Here is a 15,973-nt window from a genome sequence, read left to right on the forward strand (position 1 = left end):
GTAGTTGAGTCAGGTACAATATTTGGCTTTGAATATATCATTGCTGTCGGGCAGAAATCTTGTATCTTCATAGTTCAACTTATTTCCCCCCGTAAATTTATGCCCTACTTCATCATACAAGAGTGTCGCACAAAATGAGTGAAAATAGCAGATCTACAAGCTCACAATGCGTCACATTGCGACGCTTGGCTATTTTCACTATTTTAAATTGTTTCAAACTAATGATAAAAAAGATAACCCTTTTGGACATTCAAGATAAAATGTGTCTTTATAAAACACAAATACTATAGGTACTCAGAAGATGTACTTGAGTACAGTACTGTCCACCACTGCTGAGCAGTGTGGGTCAGTAGTGCTGAGAGCACTGTAATGATAAAGACCTGTGAGGAATCCATAATCCATCAGCACTTTATACCTCTGTGTGGACTGCACCCTCCGCTGCTATTGAATGGAGTAAACAGTGGACACACACACACACACACACACACACACACACACACACACACACACACACACACACACACACACACACACACACACACACACACACACACACACACACACAGAGAGAGAGAGAGAGAGAGAGAGAGAGAGAGAGAGAGAGAGAGAGAGAGAGAGAGAGAGAGAGAGAGAGAGAGAGAGAATGAACATTATGCGTATGTTCTTTATCTGCTGAGCTGCTGACAATGCAGGTTCAGCTTCTTTCTTAAAGGAATCAAAACTATGACCTTGAAGCAAGGTTATTACTTTATTAAAATGATGAAATAACTAAAATGTGAAGAAAAAAACTGAACTGAAATGAATTACATTACAAAAAAGGTTTCACAAAAAAAAACATATATTTCGTGTTTACTAACTGAAACTAACTAGTCATAGAGTCATAGAGTAAATGTCCATAGTTTTAGTTTATTGTGGACAATATTGTATTGTGGGTGGCATGATGTTGTCGTTACTGCGATATTGCGATGACAAAAAGAATATTGATATTATGGCGGGCCTGTGACAGCATATGTATTCAGACAGAACATTGTATTGTTTTTGTTTGAAGAGCAGCACAGCATTCGCATGGCAGACCCCTGAACAGTGATTGTGCCAAGTTTTCGTACTCTGCCCCCACATGCGTAGCACATCAATCCATCAATGATTCAATCAACTATTTGTTTACAATTAAGCAGCAAGTATACACAGAAGGGTAAGCCAGGATTTACCGTATAAATACATTAAAACAAACAGAATGAATCTGTTTGCATTCTGATTTCACTTATTTTGTTTGAATGTTGTCTTGTGTGTGTCTTTGTAATGTGCACTTAAAGGTAGGTTAAGTGATATATTTTTTGGTTAAAACAAAAATATCTTTGTTAAAAGGTTAAACCACTATATGCTGATATAACAATATCAGGGCAAAAACAACAAGAATACCCTTTTTTAGAGAGGAAAAGTCGATTAAAAACGAATTAAAAGACCTAAGAAAAAGCTTTGAAAAAAATGTATGTTTTGAATCCATTTTTAAAATGGATTGTGGGGCTCTCAAGTGGTCGGGGAGGGCATTCCACAGGCGGGGGGCAGTGGAGCAAAAAGTCTGGTCGCCCTGGAGAAGGTTGGTGTTGGATGAGCGAAGGTTTTGAGTGGAGGGTTTTGTTTGGAGAAGTTCTTTAAGGTAGGGGGTTGCATTGCCGTGGATGCAATGATGGGTCAGAAGGAAGATCTTGAATTCAGTCCTGAAGGTGATGGGGAGCCAGTGGAGCAAACGGAGTGTGGGTGTGATGTGGTCAAATTTACGTACTCTCATCAGGATTCTAGCAGTGCTGTTTTGGATGTATTGAAGCAGTTGTGGTGATCCACAGTGTCGAAGGCTGCAGCTAAGTCGAGCAGGATGAGGATTGAGGGGGAGCCGGTATCAGCTGCCATCAACAGATCATTTGTGACCCCAACCAGAGCTGTTTCCGTGCTATGGGCTGTGTGGAAACTGGACTGGAATTTCTCAGCAAGATTGTTGATGTGGTTCTGAAGCTGTGCAGCTACAACTTTTTCCAGAACTTTTGATAGGAAAGGGAGGTGTGATATGGGCCTGTAGTTGGTGAGGACTTCTGGATCCAGGGTGTGTTTTTTGAGGAGGGGTGTAATGATGGCAGTTTTCAGAGCAGGGGGGAACATGGCCAGACTGGAGGGAGAGGTTTATGGCTTTGGTCATCAGGGGACTTATGGTGCAGATGTTTAATTTGACTAGAGATGTGGGGAAGGGGTCCAGGGCACAGGTGGATGGTTTCATCGTGTTGATGATGTCCACAACCACTTGCTGTGTGATGGTGGAAAAGCAGCTGAGAGACTGGGAGATTAGAGGCTGTGGGGTAGTGGGAGCATTGCATTGCTGCTTGTCTGGCTGACATCTCAGAGTGGATGTCGACGGACCACCTGAAGCTCAACCTGGACAAGACTGAGCTGATGTTTCTCCCGGGGAACGGCTGTCCGCACCGAGACCTGGCCATCACCATTGATAACGCTGTGGTGACGCGAGGAATCTGGGTGTGACCCTGGACGACTGACTGTCCTTCTCGGCAAACATCGCACAGTGACACGCTCCTGCAGATTCCTCCTCTACAACATCAGGAGGATTCGCCCCTTCCTCACTGAGAAGGCAGCGCAGGTGCTCATCCAGGCTCTTGTCATCTCCCGCCTGGACTACTGCAACCTCCTACTTGTTGGTACCCCGGCGTCTCCCATCAGACCTCTGGAGCTTGTTCAGAAAGTTGCAGCTTGTCTGGTGCTCAACCGCCCCAAGTTCCCCCACACAACTACCCTTCTCCATTCTCTACACTGGCTCCCTGTAGCGGCTCACATCCAGTTTACGACCCTGGTGCTAGTCTATAGGGCAGTGAAAGGAACAGCTCCTTCCTACCTCCAGGCTATGGTCAAACCTTACACCCCTTCCCGACCGATTCGCTCTGCCACCTCGAGGCGACTGGTTGCTTTGTCGCTCAGAGGTCCTTCTGGCCGATATACACGGTCACAGAGAGAAGGGAGCGGATGGTGTCAACTTTGGTTCTGAAAAAGGTAATGACATTATTGCAATGTTCTTCTGTGATTTCTGTGTGTGTGGAGGGTTGTGGTTTGAGGAACTGATTGATGGTGGGAAATAACTGCTTGGAGTTGCCAGGGCTATTGTTGATGATGTTGGAGTAGAACTGTGCTTGTGCATCTCTAGGGCTTTAGAGTAGGCCTTCTGGTGGTCTTTGTAGGCCAGTTAGTGCACAGTGAGTCCTGTGGCTTTGAGACGCCGCTCTAGCTCACAGGTGTACCAGGGGGCTGTGCATGAAAAAGTGACAGTTTTTGTTTTTATTGGGGCGTGGAGATCCAAGATTCTGGTCAGGGAATCCACTGCTTCACTTACTGATAAAAAGTTTGCAGAGGAGAGATGTTGGCACTGTTGAAATTGATTTTGCATATAGAATAAATAATTTTAATGACATACGCAAGCTTGCATCCCTGGTAAGTCAGCCTCGGAGCTGACTTGAGAAAGAGCGGACCTGACGCTAAAATCACAGACAATAAAACATTAGTGAATCTGACTACTAATGTAGGAATTGTTGTAAATGCCGGTACGATCAAAATATGGGCGTAAATTGCTTAGTGAATCCGGCCCATTGTGTCTTGGGTGATGTTTTTGATATTTCTGAAGGAGATTTGGGTTTGGCGTGGGGGGTGGAAATGGCACGTGTTTAATATGTATCCTGTGCGAGTTCTCTCTCCTGATTAGATAGGTATCCCGACCTGAAAATGCATTTTATGTTCACTAAAGAGCTGGAGAGACAGGCAGAGTCCTGTTACTGAACAAACATTCTACAGCAATGAGTAGTGGCGTCATGAGGGCAAGTGGGGCAGCTGCCCGGTCAGTAAAGATCCTGCCCAGTCTAGGTGCTCAAACTCCTAGGCAAGATTCGCCAGGGAAAAAAAGAAAAAATCAACATAACAACATTTGCAGCCCCTCACCCTCTTCTGTTGTAGCCAACCACAGCAAGTCACCTTTGTTTTCAAATTTGACAACCTCTCGTCTAAATAGTCTATGTCTCCTGGCGTTTGAGAGAGATTTAACTAACCGTTTGGACCAGGATGAGGTTATTGACATTGTAGTGATAGAACTAAATTTGGCCCAATACCGCCTTCAGTTCGGTCACGGTGGCGTTTGGACTCACCAAAAGTTTGTTTCTTGACGCGCTCGCCTCGCCCACTCCAGCTTGGCTCCTTCCAGCAGCACTTCACTTGTATTGATAATAATAATAACACCCCAAAGTAAAGTCACCCTTGTGTGTGTATTTCCTAAATCCTTTTGTTTCTATGTTTGTTTCCTAAATTCCTAAAGGTGCGCTATAACGTGCGGTAAGAACTGTTGCTTCTCTTCGGGTCCAAACACACAGAGAGTCACACACGTGTGTTCATTATATCAATGAGTAGGTGACGTGAACCATCACCAATGCGCCATATGCTCCCTTGTGGCTTGGCAGTGCAATGACACCACCAAATAAGGAATATAAATCAAATAAACCAAAAACACCCATATTGGCTCCTACAGACATTTTCAAGTGCAAGCCCCGTTGTATTGTGCTGTAGCAGACTAGGCTGGTATATGTTTGCACAGCAGTGTGTATGATTTGTTAACTTTGCTGTTGTAATTACACTTTTGAGAATAAAAAAACATACATTGATTATACTTGCATATTGTATTTTATTCACGTTTCTCTTTCTTGCATTAACGTTACAATGGTTCCTTCTCAATAGACCTATCGGCCGGTGTTGCCCAGTCAACATTAGATTCCAGCCTACGCGGCTGAGTACTATAAGAGCAATGTACACTTATTTAAACAACAACTATATCACTTACCCTACCTTTAATTTGGCCAAAAATGAATGAACATATAAAGCGAGCCACACTGTGTGTCTCCAAACCTGCACGCATTTGATGAGAATGGTTGACAATGTGAAACCATGGCGTGGGCATGCTGCGAAGACCCTCTGGCGAACACTGATGACGTCACGGTGGCGCGCTATGAAGCCCCCCCCCTCCCGGCACACACTGATGACATCACAGTGACATGTGGAGCCTGGAGGCTGTTCCTCCGACATGAAGACGTTTAAAGAAAGGGACAGCAGACAACAGCCTAACGCCACATGGACACACTGTATGTGACAGCAGCCACCATGCAGGTGACAGAGAACCTACGGCACACAACGTGAAAAGCAGTGGTTCTCTAACATTTTCATGTCAAGGACCCTCAAACTGATATGTATCTGGCCACGGACCCCAATCTGAAAACTAAAGGTTTTGCGCCAGGGACCTCCAGAAGCAAAGATTTGAGTTAAAATGTTGCTTTAAAAAAAATATATATATATGGTAGAACGGGTAAAGTGACAATTTTAAGATTTGCAGATTATTCTGAGCCTTCATAATATCCACTTGAACCCCAGTGTCTCCCTCCTCTGGGGAAATAGCCAAACGCCTCTTCACATTAGTGTTAAAGGTGTATTTATTTCCCATTTGCCAGCAGCGCTGCATGTCCGGTGTGACTCATTCACACTGTTAAAATCCTGTCTTTATTTATGCATGTCTAACTCTGGTTCCATCTCTACAATCTCAGTGTTATAGTCAGAGGAGCAGGGGTGGGGGTTTCTAGTACAGTGGTTCTCAAACTTTTTCATGTCAAGGACCCCCAAATTGATATGTATCTGGCTGAGAACCGCTGTCCGAAAATGTTTTGTGCCAGGAACCTCCAAAATCAAAGATTTGAGTTAAAAATGTCCAATCAGGAAAGAGTACCCATTTGTAAACATAAATTGTATTGTGTTTCAGTTTTGTCTGCTCATTTATTTGTGCCATTACTTCCAATTTCACTTGTTAATAATTATAATAATGCTTTTTTTTTTAAATGCACATACGTATGTGTGTGTGTGTGTGTGTGTGTGTGTGTGTGTGTGTGTGTGTGTGTGTGTGTGTGTGTGTGTGTGTGTGATATACTCACAGTAAACATCCTCAGTGTTTATTTAATTGATTGATTGAATACTTTATACAGTTAAAAAAAAGTGCAGTATACAGTTTTATACAAAGGATGCTAAAAGGATAACCCCAAAAAGCACTATGGCTTGTTTCCATTGGGGTATTCAAGCTGTAACTCAGAGAGTGTAAAGATCACGGGTCCTTGGGGGGATACCAGGGGGTCCCCAGCTAAATTAGTTAATAAAGCGTCACGATCATTTTAACCCCTTTATCCATATTTTATACTTGCCGCGATATGAGCTTGTAGATTTGCTATTTTTAAGAAATCGTGAAAATGTGTGTTTTTTTTAATCTTTTTTTAAAAAATATTTTTTAACAAATCATTGCTTCTGGGAGTCCCTGGCACAACATATTTTCAGGTAGGGGTCCGCGGCCAGTGGATACATATAAATACATATCAATTTGGGGGTCCGCGGCACGATAAAAAACGTTTGAGAACCACTGGTTTTTAATGAACGCTGCGCATTTCCACAGTGTGGGGGGGGGCAGCAAACTGCAACGCTTCCACACATCAGCAGCACCTTCACTCTGTGGATCGTTGTCCTCCTCATCAACCACTCCTCATCCACCAAGCTGCGTGTCGAGGCGTCGCGCATTCCCCCCGCCCTCCACACACACACACACTCTCGCACACAACCACCGTGCGTGGCTTTTTGCAGATGAAGGTGACCAGGATGAGGAGGAGGATTAGGATGGTAGGAAAACCACGAAACATCGCGGTGAATCCCTGGCTGCTCTGCTGTGTGATCGGACTGTGGTGAGTGTTTTTTCCCCCCCCAACATCCATATGGGGCTTTATAGAGGGGAATGAATGACCCCATCCTCTTCCTGCCCGCAAACAGCCACACACACACACACACACACACACACACACACACACACACACACACACACACACACACACACACACACACACACACGTTGTGAATGACAACGATTGTTGCAGATTGCAGATGTTTGCGGGTCTTTTGTTTGCTCAAACGAGTCGCTTTGTGCTCCACGGCCAGTGCCTCGCACACTGCCGTGACACAACACACGCACACTGCCGTGACACAACACACGCACACTGCCGTAACACAACACACGCATTTCATAGCACCTTGGTGTCCTTAGTGTCGCCTGAATAGCAATGGGGAATCTGTAATAAGAGATCATGATTAATGCATCTTGTGGGCCAGTGGTTCTGAAACCTTTTCAATGTCAAGGACCCCCAAGATTAATAGGATATGCATTTGTCCACGGACCCCCCATCTGAAAGTAATATGTGCCAGGGACCCCCCATACGAGATTTGTGTTGTTCAAAAATATTCCACATTTTTGTTTTTTCCAACAAAAAAAATCTACAAGCTCACAACGCTTTGCATGGCAACACATTGAGAGCTTGTAGATCTGCTATTTTTAAATAGCCGACATATGGTAGGCTATTAAGGGTTAAAGTGGTTAAACGGATTGTGATACTATATTCTGTATTTTCATATTTAAGTCATTTTGGCTGGGGACCCCCTGCAACCCCCTCAACGACCCCTGGACATTGAGAAGCATCCTTGTAGGCAATGTCACTGAAGTCAGGTGGCAACCTTGGGCAATTCAACTAGGTTACACTAATCTTTCGTTTTGGCAACCTTGCAATACATATTGTCACTGCTGCGTTATTATTACTATATAAATATAAATATGTATATATATATATATATATATATATATATATATATATATATATATATATATATATGGAAACTGACGATCACAGCATGTCCTGATGAGCTTGACAACTTATGACAAATTCTGAAAATGTCGTCACATACCAGGTTTAATGTGGTTAAGATAATTGTTTTAATTAAATAGTGAAATAGTGATATAATCAAAACATAAATATCAAACTTACAGACAGACAGAAAGAGAAAGAAAGAAAGGAAGAAAGAAGCTGGGATAAAACATCAACCGGACGTAAAAAATAATGAGCAGAGGGGGGATATCAAAAGCAGAGGAGATCTGCACTTTGTGAGCTTGCAGATCTGCTACTTTTCCATCTTTTGCGCATCACGCTTGTATGTAAAAGTAGGGAATGAATGTTGACAGTTTCACAGCAATTGTCATATATACTGTATGACTAGTGGTGGAAAGTAACTAGGTGCATTTACTCAAGTACTGTACTTAAGTACAATTCTTAGTTTTACTTTACTTCAGTATGTCCATTTTCCAATACTTTTCTCCTCCACTTCATCTCAAGGTAAATATCATAATGCTTAATACGCCACTACAATGATTTGACAGCTTACTTTGTAGATTTTGATTACTAGATTTTCAGGCAGCCTTCAAATCCAGTCCAATGTCCAACATTGTACTGATCAGAGCAATGGTCGCTGAGTTATGGCCATTTGAAATGTTAAACACTACTGCTGTAGAAAACAATTATAAATAATAATTCTAAAATAGGACATTCTGCATAATGAGTACTTTTGCTTTTGGTACTGTATGGCACTGTGTCAATACTTTTGTACTTTTAAGTCAATATTGAATACAGGACTTTTACAGAGTACTTCTTCTATGCTTGCTTCAGTCACATCTATTCTCAGTGTAACTGGAGAGGCACACAGCTCATTCTGTACAGTACAGACCTCTAAGCTTACATTAACCACTTAGACCATGGGTCTTCAACACGGGGTCCGCGGACCTGCAGGGGTCCTTGGGGGGGTTTCAGGGGGTCCCCAGCAACAAGTATTTAATACAGCATCACAATCATTTTAACCACTTTATCCATTCATATATTCGCTATTCAAAATTGTGCAAACATATCAATATATCAATATGTATATATATATATATATATATATATATATATATATTTCATTAATTTTCACCGCAAATCAGACACATTTCAAATCCTCTGCTTTGCAAGCGCTCTCTCTCTCTTTCTCTCTCTCTCTTTCTCTCTCTCTCTCTCTCTCTCTCTCTCTCTCTCTCTCTCTTTCTCTCTCTCGCTCTCTCTCGCTATTTATTAACACACTAATTAAAAATAAATAGTTTGGGGGAAAATATATTCTTAAAGGATTTATATATATGTATGAATTACATAAGATTCATACAATGTTTTGGTCTGGTTTCCTTTTTTTTAATGTTTTATCTAAACTTGCACTCTGCCAGAAGGATTCACATTTTTACGGGGCCAGAGCTCAGCTCTGGACCTGTCTTATTATTGTACGTATTCTGTTTCTGCCACTTTTCGCAGTTCTGGCTGAACCGTGCTGTAGCTTTTTACGAAACTCGGCCATATGGTAGATGGTCATGAAAAACTATCAAGAAATAAATCTCACAATCTTTCGTCAAAAGGTGGCGCTATAGCACTCAATTGAAAATGCCAACTTTGAACAGGTACAACTCATGCCCTGTTTGACCTACAGCCATAAAACTTCAATACACACATGCGTCTACTCATGATGAACAACTTTAACCCTCTGACTTTTGACCTCTGACCTTTAGATCTCCCACCATTTTGAATTATATGAAAAACAGTTAAAACCTATCTCCTCCTGGGATTTTTGAGTAATCTGCACGAAACGTTTTACACATGAACTTTGGACCTATGCCGACAAACTGATGCAAAAGATTTTCCATAAGTGAAAATATGAAGCTTTAATGAGCCAATGAATATTGCAGTTTTATGACAATTATTCATCTGCCCCTAACACATACATGCAGACTCACATTTCTTTGAAACTTTGCGTTAATGTTGAGGGTCATTCCAAATATTACTGAAACCAATCTTACTCCAATTGGTCAAAGGGGGGCGCTATAGCGATTTTTTGAAAGTGCAAACTTTAAACAGGCAAAAGTCATGCCTCGTTTGGCCGACAGCCATTAAACCTGCTTACACATGTGCCTTGACTCATGAGGAACACATGTATCACGTTGACCAGTAAGCTCCCCCCTTAGATTGTCCGCAATTTTGAGCAGTTTGAAAAACACTTAAACCCAGGATTTTCAGCTATTTGCGTGAAACTGTATCATCTGTGTGATCTCCTTTTTCACAGGTTCTTGTCTGTTGGTCCAATGGCTTCTCCCTTAAACGTGTGCCTCACAACCTGAAGGTTGCCAGTTCAAGCCTCACTTGATGCGGACTTCATTAAAGTTGCATTGCACACAACATGATTGTGTCAATTAATACATGTGCAATTGTTAAACATAACCTGAAATACTTATTTGAGAGGGTATGTTTTTGCAATGTATGACATACTTCATTCTGAAAATAGCCGATCTACAATCTCAAAACTTTTCAGATAGCAACGTGTTTCTGAGTTTGTAGATCGGCTGCTTTCACTGGTTCACTTTTATCTTCAACAGACAACCTCAGCCTGGTCAAAGCTATAGCACTATAGGTAATGTTGCAGCCCGTCAATCCGAAGGTTGAGGGTTCGATTCCTGTTAATGGCAATAGGTTGACACGTCCAATCAATCCATTCTGCTTCCATCCTTCTCTCTCTTCAATCTATTGTTTCCATGTCTCTCTCTCTTCAATCTATTCCGTTTCCATGTCTCTCTCTCCGCCCTTAGATTGTTCGCAATTTTGAGCAGTTTGAAAAACACTTAAACCCAGGATTTTTCAGTTATTTGCGTGAAATGGTATAATCTGTCTGACCAACGTTTTCACTGTATCAGGTCTGTTGGTCCAATGGCTTCCCGCTTAAGTGAATGTTTCACAACATCAAGGTTGCCGGTTCAAGCCTCACTTGGTGGAGACTTCATTTAAAGTGCATTGCAAACTACAAGACTGTATTAATGAATACATATGCAATTGATAAAGATAACATGAAATGCTTATCTGAGAAGGTCTGTTTTTGCAATGTATGACATACTTCATTCTGAAAATAGCCGATCTACAATCTCAAAACTTTTCAGATAGCAACGTGTTTCTGAGCTTGTAGATCGGCTGCTTTCACTGGTTCAGTTTTATCTTCAACAGACAACCTCAGCCTTGTCAAAGCTATAGCACTATAGGTGGTGTTGCAGCCTGTCAATCCTAAGGTTGAGGGTTCGATTCCTGTTAATGGCAATAGGTTGACACGTCCAATCAATCCATTCTGCTTCCATCTTTCTCTCTCTTCAATCTATTGTTTCCATGTCTCTCTCTCTCTCTTCAATCTATTCTCTTTCCATGTCTCTCTCGCTCTCTCTCTCTTCAATCTATTCCGTTTCCATGTCTTTCTCTCTCTTCAATCTATTCCTTTTCCAAGTCTCTCTCTCTCTTTCTCTTCAATCTATTCAGTTTCTCTCTCTCTCTCTTTCTCTTCAATCTATTCCTTTTCTCTCTCTCTCTCTCTCTCTCTCTCTCTCTCTCTCTCTCTCTCTCTCTCTCTCTCTCTCTCTCTCTCTCTCTCTCTCTCTCTTCAATCTATTCCGATTCTCTCTCTCTCTCTCTCTCTTTCTCTTCAATCTATTCCGTTTCTCTCTCTCTCTCTTTCTCTTCAATCTATTCCGTTTCTCTCTCTCTCTTTCTCTTCAATCTATTCCGTTTCTCTCTTTCTCTTCAATCTATTCCGTTTATCTCTCTCTCTCTTCAATCTGTTCCGTCTCTCTCTCTCTTCAATCTATTCCCTCTCTCTCTCTCTCTCTCTCTCTCTCTCTCTCTCTCTCTCTCTCTTTCTCATAATTATGTTCTTTTAGAAAGTGAGCAACAGCAACAGTCCACCTGGCCTATTCCCATGGATTGGATCTACCCACCTCACCTGCTGTCATTCCCTCTCAATCCATAATCACCTGCCCTCACTCACTCCTCATTAGTCTCTCTCTCTTTATCTCTCTCTCTCTCTCTCTCTCTCTCTCTCTCTCTCTCTCTCTCTCTCTCTCTCTCTCTCTCTCTCTCTCTCTCTATTCCCTGGCCCCGCTTATCGCTGCTTGCAGCTATATTTGTATTTATTTTTGTTGTAAGCATTAAAAAAAACTAACCATGATAACGTGAAAGAATGTACAATGTATATCAACTTCATTTTTTTTAATGTATTTTTTTGTAGAAGCTTTTGCCCTTTAAAGTTGTCAACTCCATCAGATTTCGACAAAAACACAATTTAATCAGGCATAAACAGGTTTTAGCTACATTCTAAGCAAGGTCCCCTGTCTCACTTCCCGGTTTAAAAAAAGGCGGGAAATCTGCGAAAGCTCTGATAAGATTTCATTTTTTGATAAATGCACTAAATAATATTACTATCTGGTGTGTCCCAACCATAACATGTCAACTTCGCCAGTCCTTCTAAATCCTAAAAACTAAAATAAAAAAAAGTGTGATTCTATTAGTTACCTAATAGAACCTAAGCAACTTTGAATAAATAAATAGTCAATTAACTCACTACGACTGTGCTGTGGAATGAAAAAAAACATTTTGTTCATTCCGTCAGACTCCGTCAGATGCCAACTCCTTCAGATATGGCATCTTATGGAGTTGAATAAAGACTTAAATAAAACTGTGGGAGTTGGCCCATTACATGGTTTAATAGTCAACACTTCGATCTTTTAAAATATATTTTCCCGGCATAATTGAAGAATATGATTTTTTTTTAAAACATACATTTGAATACTAGAGTATTTACTTCAGTATTGAACAGTATATACTTTGTCCACCACTGGTTATTTGTAATCAGCAGTGAATCGTTTAGTGTTGCACTGGTAGTTTTGTGTGACCTTTGTAATTATAGGCATAGGTGGCGGGTAATGAAGGCTAGGGTAGGCTAAGCCTTCCCAAATGTTATGCTGGGAAATTCTGGGAATTGTGCAAATTATATATAATATATGTGCGCAGCATTATTTAGTAATTTCTTTAATAATAAATCAGTAAAAGCAGGCAAAAATAAGAATTAAATAACATATCCCTACCCTAAAACCGAAATAAAGTAACCAAAAACCAAAAAGAAAGTGGGTGAACCCCCGAGCCTCAAGCCAGATCTCCTAGCCTTCCCAATTGTCAGGCTCACCCGCCGCCTATGATTATAGGGCTGCTGAGCACTACTATTAGACACACCTTCACTCACAGTGAACCTTGCTGTGACCCTCTGTTATACACACAGTTATACGCAAGGGATAATTGACGGCCAGCCGGTCATTGTTGAGAAATAAAACCCGACAGGGTGATTAAGGACCGACACGTAGCGGAGGTGCCATAATCACCCTGAACAGTTTTATTGCTCACGTTTCTCTCATTTATTACACGGCTACTTAATACATGAATTAATAAATTGACCCAAAAGTAACAACAAAACAAAGTATTTCCTTGCTTACGGAAATGAAAGTATCCCATAAGTGTTGCGCTGGGTGGACACGGTCGCCTCGGAAAACAAGGAAGTGTTGATCAAATAGAATACATTTTTAGTTACTGCATTGTCTATTTCTCGCTTCAAATGTTTAAAAAAAAAATCTTGAGCGCAATATTTAGTTGTAAATGTAAATGACATTGTGTGGTACCCAAACCCCCCAACACACCTGTCTCGATGCACCGCCTTTACAACTTGTAGATCAGTGTATTTTGGCAAGCAAATCCCTTAATAAAATAATAGCCTACTCTCATGTGTGTAATGAGAATAAGAAGTTTACAATGTTTAACCTCACGACCAAAGGCTAATAAAAAGGACATTAAATAAGCCCTTTCTTTTTTATTTCTTTTTTTGGGGCTTTTTTTTACCCCTTTTTCTCCCTAATGTAGTCGTTCTGCCAATTGTTTCCATTGTTCTTTGTACTGAACAATTGCTTGCTCACCTTTGCCGAGGTAAAAATATGATGCTGGAATCCGCTGATATCCAATATGTTTTTTATCAAAGCTTTATTGATTACTGAGATCAATATCCCCAACATATCCCCACCGTCCTACATCGGAAATGGACTGATGGCTAGATTTCATCCATACTGTATCCTCATCAGATGGTAAGACAGCGTTCATAAGATGTGGTCAATATTATAAATTAATAGTGCAACATTGGAGTTGGCATGAAAGTCCAATATGTGAAATTGTGGCCACACTTGCAGAAACGGAAAACAAGCTGAGGGAACTAATAATTCAGCTCTTAATGCGTCAACTGAAAATAAATAGCATTCGTTGCATTTGCATCATATCTATAATATGCAACCAAGCAATAGATCGTTTGACATATATGTCTTATATGTGATGACAAATGTTGGGTACGTAAATATTTTTATTTGAGGTTTGATACTATACTTGATAGGCATTTGATAGGCATTCTAATGACATATCCCCGGAGCGAGTGTCTGTTGAAGCTTGCTTGTTGTTTTCCCAATATGCACTTCTGAAAGTGGTTAAAGGGATATTTCACTTTAAAAATATGTATTTATTTATTTAATTATAAATTTTCATTTCATCGTCTACTTAGGCTTTTGTAAGCCCCCAGACAGTTTTTAAGTTGCTTGATTCAGTATTTAGATATTTGATATTCATGTTATCAGGCACGCCCCCTTCCTATAAAATCCCATTATAACATGTTAGATTCATCAAAAACACCCGTCCTTGGTTCTGGTGACTCATCCTGCCCTCCTAATACGTGAGGGGGCCGTGTTTTTTCGATTGCTTTTTTCCTTTATTTTATTGATTTTTCTTATTCTATACATTTTGTTTTGTTTTCCCCAAAAAATATTAAAAATAAATGAAAAAACATGGTCTCCTCACGTATTAGAAGGACAATATCAGTCACCAGAAGCAAGAACGGGTGTTTCCGATTAATCTAACATGGTTAAAATGGAATTTGAAGTTATAATGGGTTTGTATAGGAAGGGGGCGTGTCTGATAAAATGAATATCAAATATCTAAATACTGAATCAAGCGACTGAAAAACTGCCCGGGGTGCTCCCAAAAGCCTGTGTAGTAGTTTTTTTAAGTGAAATATCCCTTTAAGTGTACGGTATGTGTGGGTAACAAGTATTAAAAGGTCATCTTGCTAAAATAATGGCCTATGTATATTTTTTTGTTTTTCAGAAAACAAACTGAACTAAAACAAACTATATGATATTTCTTAATCATCTCACCCAAAAGGTTTATAACAATATATGACTATTGACATACAAATAATGCTGTATGTCGGTTATTTAACATAAGATGATTAAATAAAAATGTGTGTTTTGACTAAGGCAATTGTAAACCTGACCATTTCTTTTGCCTAAGTCACAAGACAATGTGACTTAGGCCAAAGCTAATTGGCCTATACGTCACATTGTCTTTGACTTATAGTCCAAACATCTTGCACTTTACGATAAGAGCATGTAATTTGACACTGTTAGAGCGTGCCCTAAGAACCATTTTTGGCTATAGGGCCATTGCAGATTTGTCCCGTGGTAACCATGGCAGACATTTTCAAAAATGTCCGCCACCTACTCTTAATTTACCAGTATCTCAGGTTCTAGACCACCTAGGATCATGATCAAAGATGATCTAAGAGTCTAAGTCGATGTTTGTGACATCCAAAATAAATGTATTACCATGGTGACGTGACATCTTTCCTTATTAGCATAGATTATGTAATAACTATGTAAAATACTGAAAATTGCTACTTGTCTTTCTTAGACTTAAACTTAGAAAGATGATCTTAAATATTTGAAGTCTTAGTTTTCAAGTCCAGTATTTCATCATGTCATAAATATTTTCTTCATTGGCATAATTTGCATGACCACATTTCATTGATGTTGTCTTCGCACCGATTTGCCCAAAAAAAACACTGCATTCTGAATGGTGTGGTCACTAAGTTCAGGACTTTCACCACACCCTTTAAAGAGGTGGTTATGCTCTACAAACATATCCTAGCATGTCTTATTCATATATCCTGCAGTGTATGAGGTTGAGTCACTCCGAGTCAGAGCATGGAAACCCGGAAATAGTTTGAGGACCTGTGCTTCCATTTCCCACTATCATATCAACTGGATGTACTTTGTTTCCTTTGC

General features: G+C 40.5%; 1 protein-coding gene across 1 annotated transcript in view; it reads left to right on the plus strand.

The window, feature by feature from the left end:
- Positions 1-2,397: 2,397 nt before the first annotated feature.
- Positions 2,398-15,973, plus strand: part of gabrg1 (gamma-aminobutyric acid type A receptor subunit gamma1) — a gene marked incomplete at both ends in the record, with an annotated part of 58,446 nt that continues 44,870 nt past the window's right edge. Inside the window, 2 exons of the mRNA XM_080457679.1 lie at positions 2,398-2,523; positions 4,358-4,374. Coding sequence (XP_080313805.1) covers positions 2,398-2,523; positions 4,358-4,374 — 143 coding nt within the window. The remainder of the gene's footprint in view (positions 2,524-4,357; positions 4,375-15,973) is intronic.

Source organism: Gymnoscopelus braueri (genome assembly GCF_963280865.1).
Source record: "Gymnoscopelus braueri genome assembly, contig: SCAFFOLD_233, whole genome shotgun sequence".
Taxonomy (NCBI): Eukaryota; Metazoa; Chordata; class Actinopteri; order Myctophiformes; family Myctophidae; genus Gymnoscopelus; species Gymnoscopelus braueri.